The sequence below is a fragment of the Sander vitreus genome, chromosome 2 (genome assembly GCF_031162955.1).
Source record: "Sander vitreus isolate 19-12246 chromosome 2, sanVit1, whole genome shotgun sequence".
In the NCBI taxonomy this organism is placed as follows: Eukaryota; Metazoa; Chordata; class Actinopteri; order Perciformes; family Percidae; genus Sander; species Sander vitreus.
In genome coordinates this window covers 34,468,798-34,486,124 of record NC_135856.1, presented here as the reverse complement: position 1 = coordinate 34,486,124, position 17,327 = coordinate 34,468,798, and the positions used below count along the sequence as shown (strand labels likewise).

At 40.9% G+C, this 17,327-nt stretch overlaps 1 protein-coding gene across 1 annotated transcript in view; it reads right to left on the bottom strand.

Annotated features, from left to right (window-relative positions):
- Positions 1 to 3,023: 3,023 nt before the first annotated feature.
- tmem132a (transmembrane protein 132A) overlaps positions 3,024 to 17,327 on the bottom strand; it is a 35,430-nt gene continuing 21,126 nt past the window's right edge. Inside the window, exons 11-13 of the mRNA XM_078270272.1 lie at positions 11,634 to 11,853; positions 11,355 to 11,546; positions 3,024 to 3,938 (exon numbers count right to left, since the gene is read on the bottom strand). Of these exons, the coding sequence (XP_078126398.1) occupies positions 3,024 to 3,938; positions 11,355 to 11,546; positions 11,634 to 11,853 (1,327 nt within the window). The remainder of the gene's footprint in view (positions 3,939 to 11,354; positions 11,547 to 11,633; positions 11,854 to 17,327) is intronic.

The following is a 17,327-nucleotide window of genomic DNA, read 5'->3' as shown; positions in this document are numbered from 1 at the left end:
CAAAACAAAAATGCAGAAGGCAATTTTTTTTGTGCATGTCTCAGGCTGTACCACCTACAGTAGTGTCATACAGTCTATCCCCTGAGCTAGCTGCAACTGCCTGAAGTGTGTAAAGTAAGATGTAAACAGTAAACAATAAGTACCCCATATCATCTCCAGACTCCATCTGTAACTTGTAAACAAAATAAGACAATCAGCTATGAAACTAAAAATACAGCATCTCTTATTTATGAAAGTGCAAATTACATAGAATAATAACAAACAAAAAATATGTGGATTGGATGGCATGTTCTAACGAGGTTGGAGTACATATAGCAAATACGAGTGAATATGGGCGCATTGAAGATGACGTAAATTCTCTTCTAGGTGATTTTTTTGGCCGTATGTTTATCTAAAAGCTGGTTAAGCACTGTAAGGAGGAGAAGTTGGACAGTTTTTTTGTCTCGTTCCAGTGATTGGCACATCTGGGTGATGGCGTCGGATATGTGTTAGCATGTTAGATGTATTTCCACTCACATACCCAACAACTGCTGAACAACGCCGACACACAGTCCTCGTCTTATCCACCACTCTCTCGCCTGTACTACTGTAACTGACCCGAAGACCGAAGTTTTCGAGTCGGGGATGGCACCAGGCGGGAGGGCTGACCTGACAAAAAACTGCATACATAGGCGGGGTAGTTCCGCATTACATTAATTAATTTGCACGCAAGTTTTATTTATTTTTTATACCGTGTATTCTCCGTGTAAATTCATGCACCGAACCATGACGCCCGTACCGTTTCGGTTCAATACAAATACATGTACCGTTCCACCCATAGTAAAAATCGTACTTGGCAATAAAGCTTTTCTGATTCTGATTCTGATTCTGAAAAAGATTGTGGTTTGGATTAACACACTCGGCAAGAACCAACCTGCGTTTCCTGGGTGAAAGTCTTTCATTTTCATCAGGAAGCAAACTCTGCTCCGCGGCCCGAAAGCCCTTTTTTAGACCATAGAAATAACATGTACAAATCTTTGAAAATGCGTGTAGTGTCACGGCTGATGTATCATCACTTTCAAGGATTCGGGGTTGATAGTAATTCCAGAAGACCCATTTTGAGAGTCACCTGGGACCATTCAAGGCAAATCCTTACAGACCAAACTCGACGTCATATCAGACCCAGAACATCCATCATCACTGATGGATGGCGTGCCTACAGGAGGCAGCTTTCCCCGTATGGATATAGTCAGTTGTCTGTCTGCCATGAAAGGAACTATGATGACCCAGAGACTGGTGCTCATACTCAACATATTGAGTGCGCATGACAGAATTACAAGCTGGAAATATGGCGTCATAGAGGTAATCACACTCCTGAGACACTGAAGATTGACCTAAAAATGGTAGAGTGACACCACTGGTTAGGTTTTTGCTATTATAATGGTGTCTTGGGCAGACTTTTCCATAATGTAAAACAAGTCAAGTTAATATTAAAGTAGGTACTTTGTTGAACTTGGTAATGTTGTTTTGCAGCCATGATGGCCCAAATTGTGTATTCACAGTTTCATGTAACGGTAATGTAGCTCCAGCATTACAAATACCTGAAGCCAGCATGTTTAGTGAAATGTAGATTTTGTTGATATTGTTGAAAAAGAGCTGTAGGTAGGAAAATAAGGAGAAGATCTCCAAGTTTGCAGAGCGCTGCAGGAGGGCTACCACAAAGAAGATGGCTGACATGATCACAGTAAAGAACATGGAAAACTGGAAGGACTTTTTTTCAATTCAAAGAACAAGTAAACACCCTCCCCCATTTATGTACAAAATGTACATGCTGAAAATATGCTTGAAGTTGAACCCTCTGTTTGAGGAAGAACAAGTAATCAAAATAGTGTGCAAATACAATAAAAGAAATACTTTAACTCAGCTCTCTTGACTTTTCAATTGTTTTTGTTAGGGTATTTTAAAATCATTTGACAGTGTATTACACTAACATCTTTATGGCAAGTCCAAATTGTTCAACTTTACTTGAAGTCAAGGAAAATATTAATGACACAATTACAATGGCCTCATGACAGCCAATGTCAAGACCAACCACTTATGACAGGGTAATGTAACGTTAACACATAGATACAAATAATTAAATTAACAGATCTGCTATGACATATTGATGACAGGTTATGTTGTCTATGTCAACTTGTCATTACAAAGACATCTCAAACAATGTGAACTTTGCATTTAAAGTGTCATAAGTTACCGAATGAACAGTCACAAACATTCACAAAACCCTTTATGTTTGAGACCATAGAAAGCAAAAAAAGAAAGTCTCCACTTCCTCCTTCTGTACAAAGCCAGACTCTGTGCAATAGTGAGCGGGTGGTGGAGCCGCGGTATTCAAGTCCTGCCCATACACACGCCCATACAATCGCAGCTGTCAATCATAAGGTTTTAGCGTGTTTTTACAGCATCAAATTTTCAAGAATGGGAGAATGTCAGTTTTTAGTGATACCTGTGTTGTTGTTACAGTATTTGTTAAATTTTCCATTGGCAGTCCAGAATGTTCTTGTTACACCAAAATAAAAAGATGAAGTTGCACTTCAGCTTTAAGTGAAATTTGTAATGCTTAAAGTAAATAATATGGCCTAGTTTGATCCTACAGTGTTGTACTCTGCACTTTAAATTTCATCATTAAAATAATAATAATAACAAAGCAAAATGATCATCATCATTATAACAGAAGATATACTGACTCTCATCACATAGTTTATAACCAGGTAAGTAAGTGTTCTAGAAGAGGAATCTCGGTTTTGACTGTCGCAGCAGTTAACCATAGTCCTCATCAATCCACTGGAGTTTAGAACACCAACACAAAGAAAGAGGAAGGTAACGGACATCCAGCCAAAAAGGACATCCGGCGGAATTTCAGGCGGCACCTGAACAATCCCCGAAGTGCAACAACTGGTAGTGTAATATGGTACTAAACAGGGTGATAGCATGCTGTTACTTATACTTCCCTGTGAGTACACCTGGCCTGTGCATAGGCTATATCAGCAAATGATCTCTACTTCTTTAACATCCTCTTTATTGTCCGCCTCATGCTGCTGTTTTATCTTGTCTTCACCTTCTGTCTTCTTCCTCTTATCTGCTTCCCTGTCCTCTACCTCTTTCTCCTTCCTCTCCTCTTCCTCTTCTTTCTTTGCGCCTCCCTCTAGTTGTCCTTCCCTGTGCTCCTCCATGGTTGTCCTCCGTCTGTCTCGCAGGGCACAGGGCAGACAGTTAGCCAGGAAGAGGACAGCCGAGAGACAGAGCAGAGAGAGGACGGCAGCCACACCCAGCTCCAGCTCCACAGCTCCCTGCCCGTCTATGTCCTCCTCCCCCCTCTCTCCTTCTTCCTCCTGGCTCGGAGAGAAGTACACCGCACCCTCCTCCTGGCTCGGCATCAGCACAGCTCTTTCCAGATTGTTCCAGCGGACCATCCCTCCGTTGGCCACCTCCTTCCAGTTCATAGTGTAACTGCTTACATTCTCTCTTCTGTCCTCGTCAAAGTTGGATGTATAGACTTGGCTGTCTGACTCCACTAGTGTGTCTGAGAAGTCCAGCTCAAAGTCATCCCCTGCCGGCTGCAGGAAGCCTAGGTCTACGTTGACTCTTATCCAACCAGATCCCATCGCCAGCCTCCTGGTCCCACCTCCTCCTCCCGAGTCCGTCCAATCCCTGTCGCCTTCACTGATGGAGTTGGAGGTGATTGGCTGGTCAGGGCAGGTTGAAACAAGAAGTTCTGCACGCAGTAAAGGCCCGCCTCCGTCGCCCTGGGCAACGATGCGCTGGCTGGGGCCAGGCGTCACCACAACCACAGTCTCAGCCAATGAGGAGAGACGCAGGAAGAAGGGAAGGTCACTGAAGGAGGAGAGAAGGGACGCGGTGTCGTCACTGAACTGGAGCCAGACGCTGATGGACACCTCCTGCAGAGACACAACACCATACGGGTGCAAAGATTATTATATCTCACAGGTCTGTCTTCTCAACTGTTTCACATTGTTAAAACAAATAATTAGCCAAATGCAAATGCTTTAATAGTGACCTCAATTTACCTCAACTTCAGAAAGAGCCAGGCCTTTATTAATATTTCCCTTGTTTTTATGAGCATATTTGATCATATTTTAGTAGAAGCCTCCATGTTTTCTGATCTGTTCCGGTTTTAATTTCGCTGTTTAGACAAACCCAACATTTCCTCCACGTCTTGAAAAGTAATATAGTATAATGTCCATTCCCACAAAACTAACAACTGTATGACATGTCACACACTCAGAAATAGAAAATGGTAAACACATACTTTCCTTGATTGTACTGTACCAGTTGTTCACAGTGGTGAACACATACTTGGACTTAAGCTACAGTCCATGAAACTCAACACTTCCTGCACAGATGTTTCACAGTAAAAGTCTTCCACTGACTATAAAGGCACGATCCTTCTCTTTCCTTGTAGTTTTATGCAAAACTCTTTGCAGGAAATGTTGAGATTATGGACAGTAGCTTAAGGGCATCAGTAAGATTTAAAACTTAGTAGTTTGTTTTTAAAAAAAAGTATGTTATTTAAAATGTGTTTTACAAATAAATGAATTTTCGTTTATTTCCTGTGAAATGAGTAACTTTACTCCAGAACACTAGGAGCTATACCTATCTTTTACATTTATCTTTTTGTTTAATTTAGAAATAAAACATTGTGCTGTAGCACTTTCATACTTTCAAAACTTGTTCAGGATCTTCATGATTCATGATTTATGCAAATTAAATGTATTATTAGTCTGTTGTCTATATTTGAAGATTGCATTATGACTTGTTATGGACTCGAAATACAACGTTTTTGACTTGGGACTTAAGTGCAAAGACTTGAGACTTACTTATGACTTGCAACACTGACTTTCTCTCTCTCTCGGTCTCTCTCTCTCTGTCTGTCTCTCTCTCTGAGTGAGTGTATGCTGAGAGCGTGTGTGTGAATGAGCTGCACTAATAGTTTTTCTTACTTTTCTTTTTTTGACAATTTCATTTAATTTAGTTTAATTTAATTTGTAGTACTTTTTCGGTGGTTTGTTTGGGTTAATTTGGGTGGTTTTGTCTCCTGCTGGCGTCTCGCCAGTCTGTGTGTGCAGCAATGGAGAGGGATTTCTCCACGCTCACCAGAAAGCATGGCATCAAGATCTGTCCTAGTTTTCCGTGTAGCGTGGAGGACATTGGGTTAGCTGTGGGGGAAAAGGTCGTACACGGTAACATTAAGTCGGCCGCTTGGATGAACGGCGCTGTGGTCATCTTCCTGGACCGGGAGGAGAAGGTGAACCAAGTCGTTGAGGAGGGCATCACCGTGAATTAAATGTTTGTGCAGGTGCTGCCGCTCTCACAACCAGCTACAAAGGTAGTCATGTCAAACGTCCCGCCTTTCATCTCTGATGGCTTTCTCAGTAGAGAGTTGTCCAGACAAGGGAAAATAGTTTCGCCGTTAAAAAGATCCTGTCTGGATGTAAATAAATCTCCGTTGTTTAAACACATCACTGTCTCACCGCAGACAGCTGTATATGATACTGAACCATCGGAATGAGGAGCTTAACCTCCGCTTCCATGTCAAGGTAGATGATTATGAATATGTGATTTTTGCAACTTCATTGGGGATGAAATGTTTTGGTTGTGGAGAGGCGGGACACACGGTGAGGGCCTGCCCGAGGCAGGGTGATCCGAATCCTCCCGGTTCGGGAGAGGCAGCTGGTGCCGAGGCGGGGCCGTCCGCCGCTCCCCCAGGGGCACCGGGGGAGGGGGGGTCCGCTGCTGCGTCGGTGCCGGCTGCCGCCTCTGAGTGGCTGATGCCCACTCCGCACGCTCCAAGGTGGCGTGGCGATGCCGTTTTTGTGTGTGTGAGAATGATGTGGGAGAGAATGAAGCTATGAGTGAAGTTGAGAAAAGCGTAGTGGGTGAGGAAAAAGAAAAAAAACAAACAGGTGAAGGTGTATCTGGGGAACAGACAGGTGAGATCAGGGAAACACAGGTGGGACAGTCAGGGGAGACAGGTGAGATGCAGACTGATGAGGTTAATGAAAAGGTAAATGAAACAGATGAACAAAGTGTAAAGTGGAGTCAACAGGTGGAGGAAGTAGTGATGGAGGAGGAAGAGGCAGCAGTTAAATCTAAAATGGCTGCTACACGCAGAAGGAAGGCAAACAACACCTCCAGTGAAGCTAAGACAAGCGGAGTGAGTGAGGAGACTGTGAGGAAGGTCTGTACGGATGACAGTGAGAGTGAAGAATATGTGTCAGATTAAAGCAAAGTTCCCAACAAGCAGAAAAATTAAGTTTTCTAAAAGAAACAAAAAACCAGCATGGGGTAAAAATAAAGGATTTCGTCCCCGACTTGGCTCTGTTCTGCTCCTCAGTCAGATTCCACAAAAGCCAAAAAGAGGAGTCTAAATTTACAGTTCAAGAGGGTTTTAGACTGAAGAAACTTGTGCTTAAAGCAAAAAAACAAAAACAAATATTGATGATGGAATAGGCTCCAATGTGTATTGTAATTAATGTATTGGTTTTTATTTTTGTTTTTAACATCTCACTTAATATGGATGTTTTTAAAGTAGGGAGTTTAAATGTAAATGGAGCCAGATACGTAAATAAAAGAGCAAGTATTTATGAAACTATAAGAATGAAACACATTGATGTTTTATTTTTTACAAGAGACACACACTGACAGCAACAGTGAGGCTGATTGGAGGAGAGAGTGGGAGGGGGAGGTGGTGCTGAGCCACAAGAGCTCAACCAGTGGGGGGGTGGGCATCCTCTTCAAAGAGTTTTTCACCAGTCTCTATTGAGGTAGAGCATGTGGTGGAGGGAAGACTGATGGTGGTGAAAGCATTATTTGAGCAATTTAATGTTGTTTTTTTGAATGTGTATGCTCCTACTACAGGACCTGATAGAGAGTGTTTTTTACAGGTTTTAAACACTGCTTTAAGTGCAGTTAATATTGAAGATTTTTTATTTTTAGGAGGGGATTTTAATTGTACGGAAAATGATTTTTTTAGACAGGAATCACTCAGAACCTCACAGTGCATCACAGAGAGAACTGAGGCACACACTGGAAACACATGACTTAATGGATGTGTGGAGAAGGATGAATGGTGATAAAAGACAGTATACTTGGGATCACACTAGAGGGAATGTAATATCCCTGGCTAGGCTGGATCGTTTCTATTGTTTTAAACATCATTTTAACATTTTTCAAAAGTGCAGAATGGTTCCTGTGGGTTTTACTGATCATTCCCTGGTTATGTGCAATGTGTTAATTACAAATATAAAACCTAAAAGTGCTTTTTGGCATTTTAACACAACACTGTTGAGTGATGATAATTTTCAAGGTGTTTTCAGGTTTTTCTGGATAATTTTTAGGACCAGAAAACAAGATTTGAACTCTCTGAGACAGTGGTGGGATTGTGGGAAGACAGAGATAAAACAGCTCTGTCGACAATAAACTCTCAATGTCACACGGGATATCACCAGGTCAGGAAATTGAAATTGTGGAACTGCAGAATTTGGTAGATTCCACTGGAAATCGGGGTCATATTGAAGATCTCAAATTGAGAAAGTCTGCCCTTACAGACATACTAGGCACTAAGGTTCAGGGGGCGTTGGTCCGGTCATGTTTCCAGAGTGTGGCACTGATGGATGCACCGTCTGCATTTTCTTTGGTCTTGAGAAGAAGAATGGGTAGAGCTCTGCGCTCTGCTACTGAATGAGTACTCAGGGATTTGAATGAGATAAGGAGGCATGCAGTGGGTTTCTACTCTGAGCTTTACAGCAGTCAGTATAAAGAAGAAGAACTGTTTGAATCCTTCTGTGAAGGGTTGCCCAATGTTGTGCTTGAAGAACCACTGGCATTGCAGGAACTGTTCTCAGCCCTGCAGAGTATGGAGGGGGGAAAGGCCTCAGGCATTGATGGGATTCCAGTGGAGTTTTTCAAGGAGTTTTGGAGGGACTTGGGTGAAGATCTTTTAACGGCTTTTAATGAGAGTTTTAAAGACATGTTGCTACCAATAAGTTGCAGGAGAGCAGTAATAACTCTCTTACCGAAGAAAGGGGATCTACAAGAGATCAGAAACTGGCGTCCTGTGTCTCTTCTCTGTACTGACTATAAAATCCTGTCAAAAGCATTGGCCAACAGACTGAGAGATGTGATGGAGATGGTAATCCATGAAGACCAGACATACTGTGTGCCTGGTAGGTCCATCCTGGACAATGTGTCCTTATTTAGAGATATTTTGGACGTCTCTAGTTCTTTGGGTATTGAAACTGGTCTTATTTCATTGGACCAGGAAAAGGCTTTTGACTGGGTTGAGCACCTTTATCTCTGGAGAGTTTTGGCCTCAGCCCGTGTCTTATAGCTATGATCAAGGTTTTGTACCATGACATTGAGAGTGTGTTGAAAATTAATGGTGGTCTGAGTGCCCCTTTTAAGGTGCATAGGGGGGTGAGGCAGGGCTGTCCTCTCTCAGGCATGTTGTACTCACTTTCTATAGAGCCCATGTTATGTAAGGTCAGGGCTAGCATTGAAGGGTTGTCTTTAAAGGGTTTTAACAAAAGACATATCTTGTCAGTTTATGCTGACGATGCCATTGTTCTTGTAAAAAATCAGGATTAATTAGAAAATTAGAAAATATTATTATAGATTTTGGACTAATATCAGCCGCAAAGGTCAATTGGGAAAAAGTGAAGCACTGGCAGTTGGGAGTTGGTCAGGTGGATTGGTGTGGAAAAAAGATGGTCTTAAATATCTTGGTGTGTACGTTGGTAATGAGACTATAGTCAAAAAGAACTGGGAGGGGGTAGTAGAGAAAGTAGGAGGAAGACTGCCTAAGTGGAAATGGCTGAAACCACAACTGTCATTTAGAGCATTAATTATTAATAATCTGGTAGCATCTGCTCTGTGGCATCGGTTGGCCTGTATGGAACTCCCAAAAGGGCTCATTCAAAAGGTACAAGCTATTTTAGTGGATTTCTTTTGGGACAAGTTACATTGGGTATCTCAGAGTGTTTTATTTTTACCAAATGAGGAGGGTGGGCAAGGTTTGGTACACATAGAAAGTAAGAGTGGCAACTTTCAGAGTACAGTTTGTACAGAAATATCTCACAGGTCCAAACGATGTGGTTTGGAGAGATGTGACAAGTAGTCTGTTAAGGGAGAGAGCTGGTCTGGAGAGAGCAGGACAGCATGACGCCAGGCCTCACCAACATGCTGTGCATCACAGGAGTTGTCACCCTGAGGAGAATAGTGGATGTAGCAGGGCCTGGGCTGACTGATACATCGGCGCTGGCTTCTCTTCTGGGGCAGAGGTCTATTCGACAGACCGGGAACGTTTTACTGAAGTGGACTGAGAGACTGACGGTAGAGGAATGTACAATGCTCCAGGATTACTGTGTTGGCGTGGAAACACCGGATGGGAGTTTTCCGGAGTTGGGATTTACTGCTAAACTGGATGGATTTACTGGGGATTTTTTAAATGTGATGGACTCTAAGTATGTGGATTTGTATATTGTCAAAGAAAGGTTGTGTACAAATGTGTAAAATTCCTGAACAGAGGACTTAAGAGTGGACACAGTGTGGAGACAGAGACTGAGTGTGGACAGTGGTGTGAAACCAGTATGGAGGTTTTTTTATATATCACCTCTGATGAAAAGGACTGGGGATTTACAGTGGAGGATTTTACATGGCGCCACTGCTGTAAATGCTTTTATTTCTGTGATCAACCCAACAGTTTTAAGTGGTTGTCCATTCTGTGGCGAAGTAGAGGCAGTTTTTCATTGTTTTATGAATGCCAGAGACTCTGTAAGCTGTTTGATGCGCTGGAGAAGGTTTTTATACGCTTTGGTTAGAAGTGGTCTAAGGTTGCTTTCATTATTGGAGCCGGCTATAAAAAAGCTGATGCCTGTAAATGGCAGCTACTTAATCTGATTGTAGGAGAGGCAAAATTGTCCATCTACAGTAGCAGGAAGAATAAAGTAGAAGACAGGACAGGAAGCACTTCGTGTTTTCATCTCTGTAGTGAAAGCCAGAGTCTGGGTTGATTTTAGGTTTTATAAGGAAATGAATAACATTGATGATTTTCTAAAACAGTGGTGCTGTAAAGATGCATTATGTTCTGTAGTAGGAGATGATTTAATATTTGACAGAATATTTAGGTAGGGATGTGATTGTTTGTAGTGTAAATTACCTGTTTTTTTAGGTGCATATTTTCTGTGGCCCTATTTATTGTGATGGAAAACATGTTTTTTTGGTTTGGTGTTTATAGTTTTTAAAATAAAGGTTTTACAAAAATCAAAAAAATCTCTGTGTCGCTCTCTCTCTCTCTCTCTCTCTCACTCTCTCGCTCTCTCTCTCTCGATCTCTCTCTTTCTCTCTGTGTCTCTCTCTCTCTCATGGTGTTGTGTGAAGAATGAAAAAAGCCAGTTTGACAGAGAGCTTGGCACACCTGGTTAGATGTGTGCAGGGAGCATGCTTGTCAGATTGCTGGATTCAGAAAGTTAAAGAAAATGGCAGTAATAATGATCAGCTGCATGGATATGACTGAATGTTACTAGTCAGCTGGGGAATGGCAGTGATGGTGAAGCATGAATAAAACCGATGATACCAATCAAAAGCATGACTTTACTAATATCCAGTGACTGAACTAACAGCATTTTTGGTCCTCAGAGTTAGTGCAGGGGGGCAGCCAAATTATGTTAAACAAATAATTTTCTGAAAATTAAAATGTACAATAATATGAATCCATATAGCAAATATAAGTCGGCCTTTTAGTAAAAAAAAATAAAATAAAAATTGAAGATAAGCTTACTATAGGTAAAGGTCATTATGGTAGCCATACAGTTAAGAATAATGATTCACTGTGCCTTCCACATATATGTTTAACATTAAAACATGATATATGTATAAATACTATATAAATATCCATTAGTTTTAATCCATCCGGGCCACATTAATATGCAACTTCATTTTCCGTCTCTCTTTCAGCTTAAGGGTCCTTGGCCTAAAAAACGTTGAAGACCCCTGTGCTAGAAGAAAGGTTAGTGGATCCCCAAAGTCAAAACATTTCTACCAGTTCAATTAATGCCTGCACCAAATTCAGTTCACATTCATCACATTGATGCTGAGATAATCCACTAGATGATAAACTTTGGTAAACTGTCAGGTGAACGGTGAGGTAACACCAGAGGTATAAGGATTCATCCTGAGGAAACACCTGTACAGTGGGTTATGCTTCCTTTACCATGTGAGCCATTAAGTGAAGGCACCCCCCCTTTTTATTTAATTACCTGCTTTATTTGAGACTTTAAAGTGTGTTCCTCTCTCACCTGGTGCTGGTTGTATAGGGTGTTGTAGGCTGTCACTGTTGTTGTGACGATGGAAGGGTGGGCAGAGCTAGCCTTGACGGACATGCCGAGGCCGCTGACCACCTGCACCGACAGGTCCCCTGGGGTAACGGGGTCAGAGGTCACAGTGATGTCACATCTGCCCAGCACACCATCCCACTGCTCAGAGATGACCTGAGAGACAGAGACACATGATGATGATGATGATGGTGATGCTCAGGAAGTGAGGTCCAACTGAATCCATGTACGACTATCACACACATGAAGGGACGTCTTTCCTGGTCGTGAACCAATCAGGTGGTTTTGGGGGCCAAGGGAAGCCACCCGAGGGTCTTCTACTCTCAGCCAATTACCAACCAGCTCTGTCACATCCACGAACCAATCAGACGAGCCCAGCAGGTGTGTGGTTCTGCTGTGAGAGTCCTGAGCTGTGAACTGAGTCAGAACCTGGACTGAGGAGCGTTGGTACACTGGCACACACCTGAGGAGACAGGACACACATGAGGAACTACAGGCCCCAGCATATCTCTGATACACACATAGGATTAGGCTGCTGTCACCAGTCCTTCTGAAAATATATCACAAGTTATGCAGAGTAACCTTCCATCTCTGATTGGAATTAAAGCTCTCGGTGTTAACAGGCCTAAAGGTATCTTGTGGAGTTTCTGATCTCTAGTGACAGTCCCCACTGTGTCTCGTTTGCATGCAAGCAATACAAATAAACATGGGTGACACTTTGCTGCCAATGGTTTCACACTATTCCACTGATGTACAGGTGACAGTAATGCACTAAAGCATGCAGCAATGTGCCAACAAAGACAGGAAGAAGAATGCTAGCTAGTAAACATGGATGTAAACAATGCTGGATTTGAAGAGCACATACTATGCTTTTATGTCTTTTCTGACATCTAAATGTTGTTATAATGTTAAGTGTCAAATAATGAGATAAATGCATTTAGACGTGAGCCCTGCAGGCAGCTTGGGTTAGCTCCGCCCACCTCTGAATGCTCAGATCTCATTGGGTCTCAGTGGGGTCTTTGTATTTCCTGGTAATTGGATACATAAAACTACAGCACTGAGCACATGGCACTTCCTGAATGTGCAAAACATAACAGAATATGTAAACAGAAATGTTGTTAGGCCTACATTAAATTGTAAACAGAAATAATTGATTATGGCCTGGCCGATTATTGATGCAACATCGTCCATGTCCACGATTCTATGCATCAATTATTTGATTAATTTCAACACCTCTAGTTAATACTTAGTAAACCATCTATGAACATTATTTTGATGGCTATTGTAAAGTTGCCACTGATGTTTTTCATAGTTATTGGTTAGTAAGTGCTTGGTAAAGCAATGAGAAATGTTTTGCCCTTCATTAAATGATATACAAATATATATATATATATATATATATATAGATAGATAGATAGATAGATAGATAATTAAGTTCAAACACATTTATAATATAAAAAGATTGGATATTAAAAAACACAACAGATTACTAATAAAACCTTTATTACAAAATGACATGTAGAATTAAGTACCAGCATTGGTTATCAGCCCAGTACCAGCAAAAAATGTGGGCTGTCCTGATCTGTACTTCAAAATGTAACCGTGTAAAAATTGCCACACAGAATAAAGTAACTGTTCAAGATCCATTGGGTAACCTATAAAAATAATGTCATATTTGCATAAACTGTCACTTTATTCCAACACTAGCACTTTAGACAGATAAGCTATGAAAAAATCAATGGCATAAAAAAAAAAACCCAATCAGAGCTGAGGTGTCTAACAGTGTCAATGAGAGCTTGTGATTCTCAATCAAACTGTCAAACTAGGCATCGCTAATCAATTATGAATCAAGATTCTGTCACTGTATTGCCTATTGCTTGCCTCAAATGTTTTCAGAAACATATTTTAAAGTACTGTTTAGCTTTAAAAATGAGAAAGTCACCACTAAAATATGTTCCTGAAAAAAGAGACAAGAAATAGGCAATACAGTAATGGAAAACCCTTGATTCACGAGCTCACAAGCTCTCATTGACACTGCATTGAGACTCCGCTACGATTGGTTCTTTTCTTCGGGCCCAGTGGAAACTTGCTATGCCATTAGGAGCACTAGGGGGGAGAATGTGAAATAGGATTTCTTCACAGATTATCTGTCTCATTTTCTGCTGTCAGGATAAAGTGACTAGGGTAAGTTTCAGCAAATATGACAAAAAATATAATCAAAGTTACTTACTGAAACTTTAAATTTTTTAAACATCAAGTAAAGTGCTATTCGTAAGTTTTCCATGCTTGTATTGAAAAAAAGTGGTATTGGTGCACCTCCAATTTTACGGTGTGGTCTAAAATTTTAAAAGAACAATGACCATACATGAACAATAAATGAACATGCTCAAACCTTTACATTGCAGAGTCCTTTCTGCACATTACAATTTCAACATCACTCCAGTCAGCTTCCCAAACGATTACTTCTGCTCCCTCGTATGAGCTTACCCACCGCTTTATTTTTAGCTATATTGGCCCTTACTTTTGGATCGTTGTTAATGGTGTCTTCACATCTGCTGAGGAAGTCAGCTATCTTATGTCTTTTGTTGTATCCTGCCATTAGTTCTTCAAACTTATGTGGTGAATATATGGCAAGCTCTGGAATCGCCGCTTTAGACCTCACTGTCAGCTCTGTCACTCCAGCATGTGCACACACTTCTCCCAATTTCATGCCATGGTTGTATGCCCTCAACACCCTCTTGTATCTGTTGATGATCTCTATTGGGCTACTGGCTGCAAAAGTAGAGAAAAGTTCATAAAGATAAACTTGTCAATCATTTGACAACTACTTAAAATACGTATACAGCATAAATAGGGGTATGTATCCCTATGAGACGAAACAAAAAATAAACAGTTAACCCTGTAGAAATTTGATAGGCTTAAACTATAAAACCTAAATAATGGCACAAACTATAAAACCTAAATAATGGCACAACTTAAAATTTGCCATATCCAATTCTCCTTCCACAGATGTGACTGTTGTCTTTAACCATGTTAAGTATTTGCAGTTCACTTTTAAAGCAAAATAAAAAAAAAAATCTCCTGGTTAGGCTTCTTTGGGTGTAGTTTAGGTAAAAAGTGATGTGCTTCAAGGGGAAGCTTACTCAAAATATAAAAAAATAAAGCTCCTTTTACCCAGAGTGTTATATATCCATCCAGATAATTGTGGTGTACTCTTGCATTGCCAGAGTGCAGTTTCAGCACTCTAGTAAGGTCTGGCCCAGATGTAGCAGTGGCTTTAGCCTGCTTCTCTTAGTTATGCTATTATAACTCTAGACTGCTGGGGAAGTTCCTTCCTTCCAAGGACACAATGAGCTGCTCTCTCTTCTCTCTTTCACTTGTTTCATAGTCCCAGAAATGCTTGTTACTAAGAGTCCTCTTGTTTCTTCTTCACCCAGAATATCGCCTTGGAATAGGGTGGCACCAAGACCTGGGTCTTGGGTGTAGCTGTCTCTGTGGACCTACTACATCAAGCTACGCTGTGCGATTCCCTGCAGTGTCCGGCTGCATCCTACTGCGTCCTGCCGCGTCCACCCATGCTCTGCTGTGCCACACTACACCCCATAACGCCCTGCTGTGCCCTACTATGACATGAACTACTACGACTAACATTGTGGTCACTGTTCCACTATCTTTATTATGACTATTATTGCCACTGTTCAACACACCCCCAACCGGTGCCGTCAGACACCGCCTACCAAGAGTCTGGGTCTGTCCGAGGTTTCTTCCTAAAAGGGAGTTTTTCCTTGCCACTGTCGCAATAGCTACTGCTAATGCTTGCTCTTGAGGCAATCACTGTAATAGTTGGGGCTTTGTAAATTACAGAGTGTGGTCTAGACCTACTCTATCTGTAAAGTGTCTCGAGATAACTCTTGTTGTGATTTGATACTATAAATAAAATTGAATTGAATTGAATTGGTGGGGGAGGGACATCTGGCACGTGAGAGACATGCCGGATGTCAGGCTTTAACCCAGCAAGGTACATCTGTTGAGCCAGCATAGTTTCGGTGTGATTTGCAGAGGTTTGGAGATATCGGCTTTAATACAATGTAGCTCAATGCACCAAGAATAACATTTGAAATGTCCACACCTTTTTCAGAAAGCATGACATAATAACTAACAATAATCCATAGACCTCGTTTTGAACAGTTTAATGGATAACTATTATGGCAGGGTACTTTGTTGGAAATTAGTTCCCAATAAAACTGCTCACAACCAGATCTGAAGATTATCCTGTGTAACCATGTCATGATTTCTAGAAAGAACCATTGCTGTTGAGTTTTTCCAATATATTTTTTGACGCAACAAACCCAATGTCATTCCTCTACAGTTGATATCTCCAAACCTCACCAAATCACACTGATACAATCTGGATGGATCAATAGCACTCCAGGAAAGAGTAAAAACATGTTATTGTTTTTTGCTTTTGGTGAACTTTCCTTTAAATGTTATATCCTGGATGAGTAAAACCACTTTGGTCATGAAATGGTTTGCATTCCAATCTAAAATTCAAACCTAAGTAGAAATGTTTCAGATGTCTAATTTTAACCACAATTAAAAAAAAATGTAATAGGACTTCGGCCCCTTAATTTACCTCTTTTGCCAAGTGATGTCCTTCCTTTTGCCACCTTCTTCTTTTGTCTTCTTTTCTTTTGTCCTTTTGGATGTAGCTCTTTTTTGTGTGCTTTTTGAGATGCTTCTTTTTATGCCGTTTTTTTTTCTTCTCGTCCTCTGAAGATGAGGAGGAGTAGGCAGATGGAGAGGAGGAGGCAGATGAAGAGGAGGATGTGGTGGATGAGGAGGATGCAGATGACGATGTAGTTTGGTTAGACTTCGTCCCTACAGCAGTGTTCTTGGCTAAAACATAGGAAATAGTATCAATACAATAATAGTGTTAATATTAACATCAAATAGCGTACCCACACTTTAAAAAAAAAATCAATCACGGCTTAACTAGGGTTAACTACAAAATGCCCATTCTAATAGTGAAAATGGCATTATAAATTTGAATTTGGAGGAAAGTGGAAATGCTATGTGAGATCACATGTATTTCAAAGTTTAATCCTTCAAAAAATATAATCTAGTTAGTGTGCAATTACTCACTACAGCAAAATATAATATGCAGCATAGGAAGGAAAAACACCTGCTAATTGTTGGTGAAGGGAGTCCAAGCCCTTTTTCAACTGCTTAATTTGTCTTTTCAGCAAGCCTTATTTTATCTTTGCCTTTTGGAGCAGCACTGAGGCTGTTGGAGACATATTGATGGCTGGAAATAAGAGAAATAAACTTAAGTGCATCTAAAATCATAAACATTAAATGCATGTCCTCTTTATGTGAACTGCTGGTTAATAGCGAACCTGGTGATTTTAAACCAGCTCTGTGCGATTACGAATGTTCCAACACGATTTCCACTGAACAATTCCAAAATTTTACTTCTCAGTAGATTATTTTAGACCATATTTGACATATGAGTACAATAGTCTGCCCTCAGAACAATAGCATTGACCTATTGTGACCATTCAGGCTACACGATTACGCAGACATAAATTTATGCTTTCCTTACAGAAAACACAGTCCGTTTAATTTAATGATAACTACATCACTGCATAACTCAGACAATGTAAATATTTGATATTTGGTTATTTGTGATGCTATGTATATATGAAAACTAACAATATTTGCCACATTTCTTTCACACTTATTTAGTTTTGGATGTCTGAATTTGGTACAGGTAGAAGTTATAAGGCACTTGGAGCAGAACTGTGACAAACAGACATGGAGCCAGCCCTGCGCAGGAGTGTGTGTTAGGTCGCAAGCACTTCTTGCCTTGCACTGCGCACTCTCTAAGTAGTAAAATTACAGATTAAAATTTAGCAGAATTATCTAACTCCAAACGCC